Source organism: Punica granatum, chromosome 3 (assembly GCF_007655135.1).
Source record: "Punica granatum isolate Tunisia-2019 chromosome 3, ASM765513v2, whole genome shotgun sequence".
NCBI lineage: Eukaryota > Viridiplantae > Streptophyta > Magnoliopsida > Myrtales > Lythraceae > Punica > Punica granatum.
In genome coordinates, this window is record NC_045129.1 from 6,729,739 (window position 1) to 6,744,892 (window position 15,154).

Consider the following 15,154-nt stretch of genomic DNA (forward strand, 5'->3'; position numbering starts at 1 on the left):
AATATTGGAAACATTTATTGCAATTGTAGTTATTTTACTATTTTTTATTTAGTATAACATATTCAGTATAATATTTAATTTATGAATTTTTTTATAGTCATAGTTTGGTTTGCTATTTTTTACTTACATAAAGATTTCCAATCATGTGCGTTGCACGAGTTTTATTTACATATGGTAATTATTCTTTTTTGGTAAATATGGTAATTATTCACAATCTCTAAGGGTGAATTACTTTTTTATGAATTGTAAGAATTCTCAATAATTAATTTCTATTTTTGAAGAAATAATTTCTAATATATTAGAGTTTAGACTAATTTAATCAATATAGTGACGATAATTCTGTGACTAATTCTTATATTTAATTTGCTTTGTGTTAATATATTTGTGTTAATAATATCCAGACCGTTGTATATATTTGTTTCAAATATAGAAACCAAGCCTGAAATATTTTATTATTATATTTTCTAATAGTATATCGTGATGTTTTCATTTAAAATACTTAAATCCAGGTGTCTATGTTATATATATTTTTTAATTATTCTTCATTTTAAAATTTTCATTTTTTTCATAATTTTTAATTGCAGTTACTAAGACATCCTATTGCATTTATTATGCACTCATACATTGCATTGCATCTATTTTGCGCCCACTTATACACCTAAGTAAATTTTACTAATATATAGATGAAAGCTAGCTCATTAACAACAAAAATTTGAGAAAGGAATGATTAAAATTAGAGTAAATTTCGATGACCCCTCTTATAATTTGTGAAATGACCAGCGACGCTCCTCTTTTCAAAAATTAGCCACATACCAGCCCTCCTTTTGCTGACAAGTCACTCAGAGAACATTGAATTTGCCATATGGATCCCATATAACAGAATTGCACAAACCGATCAATTACCTGATTTTTTTACCTGAACCAAATCTGACTCAATTTAAGGAAAAAACAATAGAAATCAGTGGAATGAGGGGTGTTGTGTGGCTAATTTTGAAAGGAGGGAGTGTCGCCGACCATTTTACAAATTATAATGTATGTAGTCAAAATTTACCCTTTATAGTCGCAGTCACGAGATGCGATAGAGTTGGCAAATTGCACCGGCAAAATATAAATTTTACTTATAATATATGTGGGGGGGTTTGATATTTATTAAAAGCATTTAGTGATTAGAATTACGAATATAGTAACAAGTTATCAAACGATATGCAACTTCATTAATCATCAAATTCATTTTATTATCATCTTAAAATTAACATACACTCTGTTGAAAATATACAATTGTCGGAGCTTGTGTTACGTTTTCCAATATCAAGCAGGGCTTCCACTTCTTTGCTTCCACAAATTTCTTCCTCAAGAAACCTCCTTCATCTTCTTTGTGCGTGAATTAAAAGAAAAAAGAATAATGGTAATCTGGTCATAAGAATTTATAAAAGAAAAAAAAAATGTATAGCTTTTTGAAATATCAAATTACTTGCTGTTCATCACAAGCTCAATTGATATTTGATCAATTTAACATGGCGGAAGATCAGCTGGTGGAGGCAGGATGCTATGATCCGGTCCCGGCCCATCTTCCACCACAAACGCTGTTTTCAGCCCCCAACCGGTGTGCAGCTCCAGGTGACAGTGCATGAACCACACACCTGCGTTCATCACGAACCCGATGGTCGTTAGCCAGATAATTAAACACGAAAAATCATATGTCCTAGATTTAATGACGGTAGAGGTTGTTGCCGTTATTTTACCTGGATTATCAGCGCGGAACCGAATAGCAGTCCACCCACCAGTGGGGACTCCGACGGTGTTCCTCTCCATTGGGTCGACCAGGTTGTAGTTGGCCGGGTCCTTGGCAGGGTCGAAGTTCCCGATACCTGTCCCCATGACGAAGAAGTTATAGCCGTGGAGGTGGAAAGGGTGTGACTCCACCGTGAGGAGGTTCGTGTCCTGGAGCACGAGCTCGACGGTTGAGTTGAAGGCGAGCTTGCTGACCCTTGTGCCATGGTTGGTCCTGAGGTTTGCCGTCAGGGGGGCGCCGGTGTAGTTGAAGGGCCTCGGCGGCTTGTCTGGGAAGTCGGTTGTGAAGACCCCGGAAGTGTTGAAGTAGTGGGCTTGGAGGAGGCCAACTTGGGGCATGACAAAGGTGATATTGTTTAAGGAAGCTTGGAGCCTTGTCCCATTGACACAAGTGGGACAAGCGTTCATGGCCAAACCAACAGTGTAGAAGAGGTTCCGGTCGACCTTCTGTGGAACATTGGCGGGGAATTGCGGTGAGTTCAAGCTCCTAAGCTGCTTGTTATAGTCCAAAGCGGTTTGGGTGTCGTTCGGGTTTGGCAAGTTCGGGAGCAAAGGGATGACAGTATTGGGGACACCCTTGTACTGGAGGATAGCCGTGGCAGTCTTGTTGTCTACGGCGATCGCGACGTCTATGAAAGGCCGTGCAGCCATGAAGTACCTGTTGGGTGCTTGGTCAGCTTGGACCAGGACATTTGTGGTCTGGCCTGGGGCGATCAAGATGGACTGTGTCGTGAAGGGCTTCGTGTAGACTGCATCAACCTCGACGACTGTCATGTTGTGTCCAGCAATAGCGAAGAAAAGCTCGTCGTTCAGTGCAGCGTTGACGATACGGAGGAGATAGGTCTTCCCCGACTCGACCTCCATTACAAAAGTATCTGAAAGGAGGAAAAAAAACTCAATCATCCTGGTGGAGGTCGCGTGTTTCATGATTCCTAGAATTACTCTGCAGACTTCATGTATCCGACAGAAAATGGATTCGCTTACGCTTCTCGGAACAGGGGAAGAGTGGCCCGGGTTTGCCATTGATGGTGTGAGCGTCGGACATGTTCGGCGGCAGCCCCATGATGTTCCCTTGCTTCTCGACCTGCTCAACATCAGCGTTCCACCATTCTCCTGCAGGCCATAAGAACAATTAGCTCCCCAAAAACATCAGCATTCCCTTCAGATAAATTGGTTTAATTTCAGGAACAATCTATACTCACCTAGAAGTATGTTGAATTCTCTGTAGGGCTGCGGGAACGGGAACGGAGTCCCCTGCTGAGGCATGATGACGATCGCGCCGTGCACAGTGGCCCTCAGCCACAGAATGTGAGCGTGCCACCAGAGAGTCCCTCTCTGTCCCGTGATGTTGAAGTCGTACGTGTAGCCGTTCCCGGTCTGGATGGGGCACTGCGTGATGTATGCAGGCCCATCTGCCCACCCGTTTCGATACTGCTTCAGCCCGTGCCTGGTAGATGGAAATCAACCGAAAATAGGTTAATTATCGATGTTGAAAGCCTTGCCGTATCGAAATTTAGAGAACTTAATCTCTGTGTCAAATGATTACCAGTGGATTGACATGTTGTATTGAGCGTAATTTGTGACATTGACAATAACTCTGTCTCCTTCACGGGCGTAAATTGTAGGGCCAGGGTACATCCCATTTACTGTCACTATGGGCTTTGCATGGCATAGTCTACTCACGTTCTTCACCTTAATCTGATCAAATCAATAGAAAAATAAATCATTTAATCAAATTGCACATATATCACAAACGTGTCAAAAAATTACATAGACGTACAAATATAATAAATCTAGATTATCGTTTGATTTATTATATTGTACATCATTGCATATATATCACCAACGTGTCAAAAAAATAAATCACATAGCAGTACAATATCGACGGAATTCGAACTTCATTAGCTCTTTTGGTGTGAATTTTGAAATGCAGATAATGTTTTATCGAAAAATGCTTACATGTGATTGATAAACGTACAAAAGAGAGTATGAATGGTTGCTTGTTGACTCACATCGAATTGGTATTTTCTGACGGCCGCTTCGGATGCAGAGATGAACGATCCGAGGAACAATCCTACGAGAGCAAGGGTTACCCTCGAAAAATTTATCCTCCCACGGCCTCCCATGGTTCTCTTCTTGGCTGATTGAACTCAAATTTCTTCAATTTGATTTCTTCGTTGTATGAATGTATGTTCGCAGATGAGATTGACCACTCCAGCTCAAACGGGAGTCATATATATATATGCAATGTATGGAGCTTTTCAGTTTGTTAATTAAAAAAAAAAAAAGATAGGGAAGGAGGGAGGGAAAAGGGATTGGTTGAGTAGGTTGAAGTTGAATAGTGAAGGGTGTGTTTGCCAAACCTTGTAAGCAAAACTCTGATGGCGATTTCTAACTTTCATCAGTTCCCATTTCTTGTCTTTTGACTGACGTGGAATCTGAGCTTTCCAAGCCCCCCAAGCCCCCAGTTTTGGATAAAATGAGGTTTAGCCCCCAACAAAAATTATCATCTATTAGGGGCTTGCTTTATGGATGTCTAATTATTCCTACTCAGCAACTCTAGGTTGTACTTAAATTGTTACAGCGGGACAACACGCTCAAATTAGACACGATTCGTGGTGAGAAGAGTTACACGGCCGCTCTCCCCTCGGGAATTTGTCTCTCTCTGGAAACATCCGATAAATTACTCCACAAAAGGGACATGGTAATCTGTGTTATCATTGACAAGGTATACGATGAAAACGATCGCATTTAAGCAATTTTCCATATGCAATGGGCAGGTGCTTTTAGGTGGAGAATTAGATTTGACAGTAACATATAGTATTAAACTTTACCGACGTAAACCGTGTAAATCAATAAAATCGACACAATTTGGAGAAGCATAAATATATATAATGGTCATCATTATCGTAAAATGAAACAAAGCGCACTTATAATATGCGATGAGTTTCCTTTAAGTATGGATGCATGTTACATATACAACAGTTTTCTTTCCACCATCGATCCTTAAAAATTTACGGTCGCTTTAATTATACGCTTCGCTTTTAACACGAGTTCCGCACTACGTGTTGAGAAGATCAGTAATAATCGACATTAGCTCTTCCGAATGTATATGTGCTTGTTTGTCACTCATGCTAAAGAAATGTATCCTGCTGGTATGTGAGAGGTACGTAAGGCCAAATCCTAACTTCAAATTAAGAGGAGGATCGGTATGAACTTTACCTTAAAGAAAAGGCCACATCTTCACTTTGCCAGAAGCTCCCTTGTATGGCTTTAATTAAGGAAAACTGCCCTAATATTATTAAATTAAATCTAAAACTAAAAAAAAATAAAAATTCTCAGCCGACATTTTAGCGAATGTTCTCTTTTCATAATTTCGTCGCTTAATTTGTGGTTTTGTCCTATTGATCGCGTGTCTTTCTCATACACGGGAATACCATTTTAATCATATCAATTAACCCTATTTATGCATGTAAACTCGTATACCTTAGAAGATGCAAATGAAGTTACTCGTTTCAACATGATATAAGTTACCCCAAGTTCGACGTTATTGAAAGATTAACCTTTCGTTGCTCTCTACTTTGAAATATATATTGAACTAATTGTTCTTATATATATATATATATGATTCAAAAGCTGCATGTCAGCTGTTTTAAAAGTTTTATTACGACTCCTGGACGCTTCGGATGACTTCAAACCCCCATAATCTCTTTAAAATCCTCCCATTTCATAGAGGAACTAACCATATGTCTAAAATTCGACCGATTTATGTTCCATTACTCGAGTGTTTAATATCTATACTTGGTGAAAAAAGTCGTAGTGAGTCAACAAGTTCAGGGCGTGTGTTGTGGATGATCTGATTTCCTGGTCATTCCTGCTTACATTAAGGCCACAAAACAGAGAAAGATGTATTGAATTCCTTGATAGTTGATACGATGCTTTGTGGATAAATTTCTTAGACATTGCTTCGAGCAAGCCAACTGAAAACCTTAAAAGCTATGATGCGCAATAGAAAAACAGAGACAAAATCAACAGTTCATCAACGTTGAAGTGAAGAAATGACAAACTTTGTTCCGTTTGAATGTTACATGCCAGTTCAATTAGTATTAATTTAATCCGTTGATATCAGATGTTAGAAACCCCACTTATGTATATGTTTCTTATTTATCTGATTATATGCATGTTAGATAATAACCAGGCTGTAATCCCGAGCGATGCCACGGGTCAAAAAAATTTCTTAAATTGTTTTGGTTTATCATGATAATTTGTGTAACTGAAACTAACAATAAAACATCTTACGTATAAAAAATTATGAACTCTCGGTTAATAGTAAATGAACCACATTTTAATTATACTAATTAATATTTTATTGGTAAAACATTAAACGGACTTCCTCACTAATTTTAATTTAAATTTTCAATAATCTTATTAGAAAATCATGGCAAAAATATAAATAAGTTTTAAGCAGTCCGTTAATTTTAAATGGACAATCTTGATCCATAATAGGGTTTTGATATTCAATAAAAGAATCTTGCCGTCATAACTAAGTCAATCAAGCTCGTCTCAGTCAACGTATTAGCTCAAATTTGTATTAATCGAAAAAAGAAAATTCTAAGATCATAAACAAAAATATACTACTTAAATTAGTGATACATTGAAAAGAATTTTACTTACTTGCACTTGTTTTAGATAATTTATGCTTATGATTGAAGAGAAAGATTTATTCCTCAGCGAACTGATTCTACAGAAACCTAAAATTAATCGAATCCGTAAGCCTTGAGATAGCAAGTAGTGTCCCAAATAAAAATTTATGTACTTATATTATTAAAAAGTTTTAAAATTAGAAGTACAAAACATTAAAAATTGAAAAAAAAAAAAAGGAAGAGAGGGGGTGGGTCCCGCGGGTGGGGAAATCCCACCTCACTCACTCCCTGGGCGGGACGGACGTCAAATCATTTATTGTTTATAGATCTATAGATTATAGATAGATAGATATAAAAGTGTTTAAACAATTTAATTTGAAAAATGTATATTCTGACGTTATTTTAAGTTAATCTTACAAGATGTAAAATATTTAAACAAATTATTTGAATGATGATATATTTTCTAACGTTTGATAGTCCGTTTTTGAAAGGATGACATAAAATTAAAAAATGAAAAAAATAGAAAAATAAAAGAAAAAAGAATTTTACATCGCTAGAGGAAGGGGTTGAACCTTCGACCTTGTGGTTAACAGCCACACGCTCTAACCAACTGAGCTACTCCAGCTTTGATTTGCATTCTCAAAATCAAACTAATTACCGCTTAGTGAACGACTGAGACAGTGACCACGCTATAATTCGTGCGATGGCACGACCTCTGAAAATCCTTCGGTCAATAATACCATCATCACATGTACATGTTTATGCAATAATTAATAGCTAATAGACATAAAGTACGTAATAGGAATAGCATTCCATAAAAATTATGGATACTCAATTGTTAGTAGACTCTTTTTTTTCAATTATAAGGAAAGTCAACGGGCTAATACAATGAAAAAAAATATTAAATAACTAATAAAAAGACACGTGTAATCCTATTAAGTTCGAATTTGCGACCTGTAGGTCAACATACGATGACGTGCATCATTGGGTTACACCCTCTTTGAAAGAAAAATTTTAAATAACTAATAAAGAGGAATGTGTAATCCTACTAAGTTTGAATTTACGACCTGTAGGTCAACATGTGAGGACGTGCACCATTACGTTACATCCTCTTTGACATAAAATTGTCAGTAAACTCTTTACATTTTATAATACAACATATTAACCAATACAAGTCAAAAAAGGGACATTTATTCCCAAATATAAAATTTAATTCCACCATATCTTCTTAGAATCACTTAGATAATCGTGCATGCCTTCAATTATATTAGGGTGACCTTTTAAGTTTTAACGTCCCAAAAGTCTTAAATCCTGATAAGGTTGAAAATATATATTAGTATCACTTAAGATTCATTACATTAAAATACATTTATTTTTTATTATTTAACAGTTGACATACCGAAAGAATTTTGTGAATGTAAGTTTTGCATTTATATCATTTTATTTTGTAATAGTATGTTTAGAAAAAATGTAAGCTCAAATTATAAGAAAAAGAAAGCGATAAAGAGTTAGAGAGAGAGAGAGAGAGAGAGAGAGAGAGATAAAGAAAGAGGCAAAATTAGGAATTGAACGAGACGCCATTAGAAGAAGATTGGCAATTGCCGCCACCACCATGCCAGGTAGTTGGATTCGCCAACGGTGGCTTTTTTTTTATTAATTTGTATCGAATATGCCGGGAAAAAAAAAGAACAAAAATTATCCACACTCTAAAAGTAAATAGTACGCTCATTATTTGAAATTTTATTATGACCGATTTTATATGTACTTAAAGATAATTAGAATTGTAATTTAATTCATTACAGCCGAATGACAGATACTTTAATATTATCTCAAAGAGTGGAGGTAGAAAAAAAAAAAACCTAAAATTACTATGATTTAGTGAGTAGTGTTAGTGATTTAGTGATGCTTCTCCAATCCTTACAATTACTAACGTAATAATATTATCTAGTGGTCAGGATCATATCATTCAACAAGAAATGCGAACCAACACACTTTATAGGAGCTTTTATTTACCTCGATTGTGCGTCTATTTGATTAAGCTCTTACAGGACATCCTATATAAGAGAAAACTTTTGTCGAAAACCGAAAAATCCGAAGTTTGTATATGACTTAGAAATCCTGAATCACCTACAACACCCCAGCTAGTCGATTGTCAGAAGAAGAGATGCATCGAATCAGAGAGTTCTTACTTAGAACTACCAATTCATCGGGTCAATCCTTTTCGATAGAATGATATCATTATAAATCTAAGCGGACTAATTGAACTCCCCCTTAGGTGTACAAAAACGATGAATGCGAAACCGAATATTGGGGCCGTTTCTGCGCGCAGACCGCTCTAAGAAACATGCCCGATGCCTCAAACATAATAGTGTGGGAACAAAAATAAAGAACTTTCCCTAACGTTCATGTTTTTCAAGAAAGATGAGTTCAAACCAAAAGATCCCATTGACCTAATCCAACCCCAACAACTGAATCAGATTTGGGTGCATTGAATTTGATGTACTTCCAACCCTTCACTGACCTCTCGGTCTCTCAATGATAATGAAATTAGATGCGACTCACTAACCCAAAAAACAGAAATTATATATTACCTTTCAACACTAATCTCTTATTAGACTTCGAACGAGTCAAATTGATTTTAGTCTAAAACCTGCTAGAAAGAAGGGATTTGTCGGAATAGAATCGAGATGATAATGACATTAAGCGAGCAGTTACTGGTCAAGAAATAGATGGCAAAATGATCAAGATTGAATGTATTAAGCCGGCTGGAGACATTGTCACAGCAGAACTTCAAAGCCAACAGAACCCGGAATTCTCATTAAATCCCACAGATTCAAGAGAAGCAACTCCGAGACCACAGCAGTGTTCCTTGTACGATCCAAAGCCCTGCTTCAGGCAAGGAAGCAATGAAAATGCACGGAAAATATATCAAAAGAAGTGATGCTAGAGTTACGAATTATCAGTTAGTCCAGAAGACAGTACATACTACCGAGTGATCCATTGAATGAATTTCAGCACAAAGGGTAACCTATGCATTCGCAAGATACGAAATAAAAAGGGGACAATTTATAACTTACTTCCATACCGGTCGTCTCGGGTTAATAACTGACCTAAAATAAATGCCTCCTAATACAATACATCTGCATGAAAACTACTGTACATTTCCTACCAAACAAGAGAAGCCATAAGCAGCATTATCTGGATGAAAACAACTGACCTATCTGCTAACAAAACTTACAAAGTTAGTGCAAAAACAAATAGAACCTATATATACGTCTATATAGCTATACAGTGAGATTAAAAGACTTCACCGCAATGAGGGCATGATCTAAACTTTCACCTCTTTGGTCTTGAGAAAATTGAAAAAAGCCCCGATGACCGTGAAGAAGACGATCTCTTGTTCTCCTTGTGGTGGTCACCGTGGTCTCTAGGCCTGGCCTGGTCAGGATCAGTCCCAGAAGAATAGTCTTGTTGGTCCTCGACGACATTGACATCCTTCAACAGCCGGAGCAACTCCATCGCGCTCACCTTCGATTTCTCACTCCCGTTGATAGAGATACTCACAAGGGCTGGGATAACGGCAAACCCTTCGTCCAGAACCAACTGGCAGTATTCCAGCCTCTGAGAGCACAGCATGAGAAAAATCGACAGGGCAATCTCTTGCTCCTCACTGTTCCCAGTGTCGAGCAGCTCAGCCATGGAGGCGATGCAATCTCTTGTTTCAGTGATGGAGATTCTTGCTGCCTCGATATCGCAGAGATGTTGCAAGATGAACAGAGCGTGTCTCGAGACCTTGGTGTCCTTCAGGAAAGGGACCAGCTTGGGGATGATGTGGTCTAGGGACAAGATGAGGGGCCGAAGATCGCTGTCTGAGGAGAGGTTATGGAGAATCCTTAGTGCAGAGCCCTGAAGGCCTCGAGATCTGGAGCAGAGGGCATCCAATATCAAAGCAAGAGCACCGGAAGCAGCAATTTTTGGTCTGCAATGGGGCTGAGAAGAAAGAGTTTCTATTATTGCAAGAGCTTCCTCTTTGACTTCCTCTGATGAATAGAGTGACACCACCACGGAGTATGATTCTTCTGTCAAGTCTTTTGCACCGTATCTGCAACAACCAGCATCAGACAAGTGAAAAAATGAAGATGAAATCAAGGAATAGAGAAACATTCTAGTATCCGATAATATTCTACGCTGAAGAAAGTCGTCCCATCAAAACAGAACATAAATGTTTCTTTGACTGCCTGTATTTTCCTTTCCTTTCCTTTCCTTTAGAGAGTTGGAACCAAACAGATTATGTCTGATGTACTATACAAGTCAAGGCATCAACGAGGGGAAACTATGACAAAATTACCCAGCAATACAGCACGATATGAAACAAGCTATAAATAAATCAAGACCACCAAGAATACTAGAATAGTGCAGACCTGCTCTTCTTCATATATGCCAGTAACAACTGGGCTGCATTCCTCTGAGCCTTGATGTCCCTGTGGTGGATAGCCTCTCCAACAAATTTCGATATTGGACTGAGAAAGTTCTCTGGCGAAGTCGTGTAAAGAGCTTGACCATTGTGCTCTACTCTGCGCCGGAAATCTTCGACCAACTCACACTGAGATAGCCACGGAAGCTCTGATAGCCTCCAAATCGAATCCAAAGATTTCTTCTTGCTGTTCTCGTTTGTTCTTGTGATTTTGGGGAGTGAGGAGTCGGAGTTAAAGCTCGTATCTAAGGACCCAAATGAAACATTGCTAAGATCCATATGGATGTGCAAATCATTCACAGAGTCTCCAATACTCGCAATGGACATAAAGGAGTGGTCCAATGAGGGCGTGGCTTCTATTTTGAGCTCTACGCTCGGGTCGTGCATGGAAACCCCATGCTTTGCGCACCACTTTGATATCATGTCCTTCATGGTGCCATTTGGAGTCACTGATAAATTATTGAGCTGCACTTTTGTTTTTGGGCAAGTGTTGTTGCCTTCATCGAACCACTTCTGTATCCAAACCCTCTCAAAGGTCTGCCCCGAGGCGATGACCACAGGGTCATACATGAGCCTCGAGGAGAGTGGGCACTTGAATTCCTCAAGGATCACTGGGTCGGACAGGACATCGCCAGGGCTAGTTTGGTTCTCAACTCGAGCAGATCGTCTAGGTTCTGGATCACATTTAGTGTCATCATTTAAAAACAGCTTATCACTCTCAACTTTGATGGTCTCAGCTTGTTCAGTCACAATTTGATTGCCATACTTCTTGAAAAGATAGGCAAAATATGTTAAGATTTTCTTCTTCTTTGTGTTGTCATCCCCGACCTTGCTGAGCAGTTTCCTAATCGATCTTCTCTCAATCAAGATGGCCTTTGGAGAGGTAATGTGGAGTCTTGATACCACAGATTGAAAGGTATTTATCAGCTCGAGATCCTCAACACTGCCGGATTCAGGTGCACCGTGATGGACTAACTGATGGATAACCTTTACAGCCTCTTCCTCGGCCAAGTCCAATGTAAAAGTCGCACTTCTGATATCATCTATGAACTGAGATATCTGAGTAAGGGGGCAAAGTTAGCTTGATCAAAAGAGGCTCCAAACAAGACTTTGTTTACAAAATTTCAGATATAATAGTAGTTAGAGAATTCGGGATTTCACCTTTATGGCCAACAAAACCGGAACATTGTTTTGAATCTGGAGAAGACTTTGCTCAAACAGTTTCCTTGACCTTTCGCATCTTGAAAGTATTGCATCAGCTGTATACACCTGAAATCAATATAAGATAAGCATCAACACATTGTTAGAAACAACCCCAAAAAGAAAAAGGTTGCTCCCCGGAAATCATCGAACAACTTTTCAATATTCTAAACTTCAAGGCCTATATCGAGAATTAACTCCCAAGCTACTGTAACAAGGAGGAAAAAAGAAAATAAAAGAAAAGAACTTACCAGATAGAGTTTACTGGCTTCGCTACAGTGCTGGAGGACTTGCCTGGCTTTCTCGATTGCCTGATTAAATGAGCAGAGTGCTTGCATTCCTGAGGAGCACCGAGGACGAGCTGCTTCAATTTCTGGCAGTAGGCTCATCGCTCTGTTGACCAATCTCATTAGCTCGGTGCACATTGCTCGATGAACCTGCAAACAGATGTATCTCACCTGCAGTTAATACGATATCAGGTGAAGAGTGCCTCTGCACACATATTTAATGTTTCGTGACCCTCAAACCTATCAAAGAAAAGGTTTCCCCAAAGAAGAATGGCATATTCTTCGAAACATTCACGGGAAGAACTTAGAAAGCATCTGATTAGAACAAGTTTTCACCTTATACGAAGAAGGAACAGAGAGGATGTCCTCCGCTTCCGCAGCATCGCTCCCCATCCAGAATTTACAGATTCTTCAATTGCCAACAGAGAAGCATAGAAAGAACAAATCAATATATTGCCATTCTTGCTAAGATTATTGGGAACTTGAGCCATAACTACCCCGTAAAACCCAAACTTTTGCTCTTAGTAGATCTCTAAAGCAGTTCCCCGAGTCCAAACTCTAAATCACAGGGGAATCAAATCCAATTTCAATATACGGTCAGATTTACGATTTACTCGAGAACAAGAACTCACCAACTAATGAGAGGAACAGCAGAACAGTTGCCTAGTCCTCTGTTATCCCACAACACAAACCAAAACTCCACCTCAAGAAGCCCTGTGAACGGAAAGCAAGCCACAACCCACCAAGAACACGACCTTAAATTTCACTATGAAACGGAGCAGACAATCAGCTTCAAGCCTCCGTACTAGGCAGGCCCACCAAAATTCAGCTCAAGAAACAGAGGAAATCCCTGAAATTGAGAAAGCTCGACTTCACCATCACCCAACTTCCTAGCTCACAGCAGCCCTCCAGTAGAAAGGCAAACCGAAAACGAAGCAGAGGTTCGACAGGAACCTCCGGATAAAGCACATCAAACGCCGGCAAGGGAAGCAAAAGAAAGCTTCTCTTGACCCAGAGAATGAAATTCACACCCTTTCAAGAACCGGAAACAGAGCACGCATACCACTTGTCAGAAGAAGAGGAGGAGAGTTTGATCAATGTCCTGGGGCAGCTGAGGGGATAGAGAGAGAGAGAGAGAGAGAGAGAGGGAGGGAGGAAGGGGAAACGTAAAAGGCAAAGCTTTATCTGATTAGCAGGTGAGAGCAATAACTACAATAAGCAGGAGCTCTGTTTCCAGACAGAAGGCCACGAAGATCGGCTCCTCGACCATTATAGCTGCTACTGGGGCTGGGGCCTGCTACTTTGGCTCTTTGCTTGGTCTTTCTATGAATGTGAAAGAGAACATCCATGGACCCAAAAAAAAAAAAAAGAGAACGCGACAAAAATGATTATGTAATGGCTAAGATGAACCTTTTCTTAAATTTTATTTTTTTTTTTAAAAATATTCCCCTCGCCTTAAATGAACTTTGGGGTTTCGAAAACAGAGTGAAAATGACAATAGAGGGACGTGAGTTCTGAGTTTGATTCTGATCAGTTTCAATTATTAATAACAAGAATGATAGTAAACTCCATTCGAACTAATAGAATGTTATGTTCCTTTATCATATTTCGATGCGTTATGAAAATAAGTATACAGTTTCAAATTTTTTGTGAGTGTCCTCGAGAGATTTCATGCTCATTTGTTGGTTGAATACCGAGAGTATCGCATTCAAAATGGTATGCTCAATAGGATCGGTCAAAAGGATGAGAAAATATTCATATAGAGCAACGAGTTTCATGCCTCGAGATGCATACATAAAGCTAGCTCGCTACAATGATGAATCTTTTTGTCTGTAGTTCTCTCTTCTTCTTTTTTAAATCGAAAAAAATATATCTTTATTTCAAGGTTTTTGGAGGAGCTTTTTTGACTTTTTTGATCATGGAATTTGCGGAGGTATTTCGTTACTTCCCCGTTAAAATTGCGTAAGTTCCAGCGACTTTCTAGTGGGAATTATTTTGTATAGTTTCCTAACTCGACAGTAGATTTGAAAGGGTTACCTAGGATTTTTATTTTTATTTTTATTAATAAAGGATGAGCTAGGATGTTATAGAAGGTGATATGGATTAGCATGGGTGATGTCCATGTATGACTTGTTCTAGTAATGAAAGTGAGCTTTCGGTGATGTATATTTTTTTCAATGTGCAAGTTGGTGTTCAAAAAGTCATTGGATCCGAACTAATCCAGCTCGAGTTAAATCGGTCCACTAAAGATAAAATTTTCGTAACCTAAATTTTATCAATTTACAGAACTCGAATTCAAGTATTCAACCATTAGAATCAATTTATATATATATATATATATCTATTCTTATATATATAAATTGATAAGAATAGATAAATATAATCAATTCAATAAACAATATAATCAATTCAGCCACCGGAGCGGTCCTCGTAAAAGTCTGTGACGGCTATGATGATTTAGAACCGTTGGATCGGAGAGATGGTGCGATCTTTATGTGGGTCCCGTTGGTTTCTTTTGAGCGGCTATTGTGTCCACTTTAAGGATGAGGTTGCCTAAAGCGGCCGTTGACCGTGATTGTTGACATTTCCACGGTCCAGCGGACTCTATTGAATGCCAATTATTAAAATATATTATAATTATAGGAATATTGAAGTGTAAAAGAAACATATTATTCTTATATCGAAATTGAAATGCTTCTAACAAAAATAAAACTGTATTTGTAATCTAATCTAGTGACTCTTACATAGTTTTTAGTTTC

General features: G+C 38.4%; 2 protein-coding genes and 1 non-coding gene across 4 annotated transcripts; all 3 read right to left on the reverse strand.

Annotated features, from left to right (window-relative positions):
• Nucleotides 1–1,210: 1,210 nt before the first annotated feature.
• On the reverse strand, nucleotides 1,211–4,006 carry LOC116199704 (laccase-11). The gene is made up of 6 exons (XM_031530165.1): nucleotides 3,804–4,006; nucleotides 3,338–3,489; nucleotides 2,994–3,238; nucleotides 2,776–2,904; nucleotides 1,743–2,666; nucleotides 1,211–1,640 (listed from the first exon to the last, which is right to left on the reverse strand). Exons 1-6 carry the CDS (start codon nucleotides 3,915–3,917, stop codon nucleotides 1,510–1,512), a joined length of 1,695 nt encoding a protein of 564 aa, XP_031386025.1. The 5' UTR covers nucleotides 3,918–4,006; the 3' UTR covers nucleotides 1,211–1,509.
• Nucleotides 4,007–6,985: 2,979 nt separating this feature from the next.
• On the reverse strand, nucleotides 6,986–7,059 carry TRNAN-GUU. Its single transcript has one exon. It is a non-coding gene; the product is annotated as a tRNA-Asn (tRNA).
• Nucleotides 7,060–9,441: 2,382 nt separating this feature from the next.
• On the reverse strand, nucleotides 9,442–13,665 carry LOC116199703 (U-box domain-containing protein 5). 2 transcript variants are annotated; one of them, XM_031530164.1, is made up of 6 exons: nucleotides 13,028–13,665; nucleotides 12,732–12,804; nucleotides 12,360–12,545; nucleotides 12,070–12,177; nucleotides 10,856–11,967; nucleotides 9,442–10,536 (listed from the first exon to the last, which is right to left on the reverse strand). In XM_031530164.1, exons 2-6 carry the CDS (start codon nucleotides 12,786–12,788, stop codon nucleotides 9,771–9,773), a joined length of 2,229 nt encoding a protein of 742 aa, XP_031386024.1. In that variant the 5' UTR covers nucleotides 12,789–12,804; nucleotides 13,028–13,665; the 3' UTR covers nucleotides 9,442–9,770. The 2 variants fall into 2 exon arrangements, with proteins under 2 accessions (XP_031386024.1, XP_031386023.1); XM_031530163.1 differs by having other exon boundaries at nucleotides 12,360–12,566.
• Nucleotides 13,666–15,154: the final 1,489 nt, after the last annotated feature.

What these genes read in the sequence shown, in the direction of transcription:
- LOC116199703 (XM_031530163.1), bottom strand. Translation starts at nt 12,788, where the DNA reads ATGGGGAGCGATGCTGCGGAAGCGGAGGACATCCTCTCTGTTCCTTCT. An exon ending in CTGTTCCTTCTTCGTATAAG is followed by an intron (nt 12,567 to 12,731) that starts GTGAAAACTTGT and finishes TATTAACTGCAG; the next exon opens with GTGAGATACATCTGTTTGCA. An exon ending in AAGCCAGTAAACTCTATCTG is followed by an intron (nt 12,178 to 12,359) that starts GTAAGTTCTTTT and finishes TATTGATTTCAG; the next exon opens with GTGTATACAGCTGATGCAAT.
- LOC116199704 (XM_031530165.1), bottom strand. Translation starts at nt 3,917, where the DNA reads ATGGGAGGCCGTGGGAGGATAAATTTTTCGAGGGTAACCCTTGCTCTC. An exon ending in TACAACATGTCAATCCACTG is followed by an intron (nt 3,239 to 3,337) that starts GTAATCATTTGA and finishes TCCATCTACCAG; the next exon opens with GCACGGGCTGAAGCAGTATC. An exon ending in GTTCCGCGCTGATAATCCAG is followed by an intron (nt 1,641 to 1,742) that starts GTAAAATAACGG and finishes TGATGAACGCAG; the next exon opens with GTGTGTGGTTCATGCACTGT.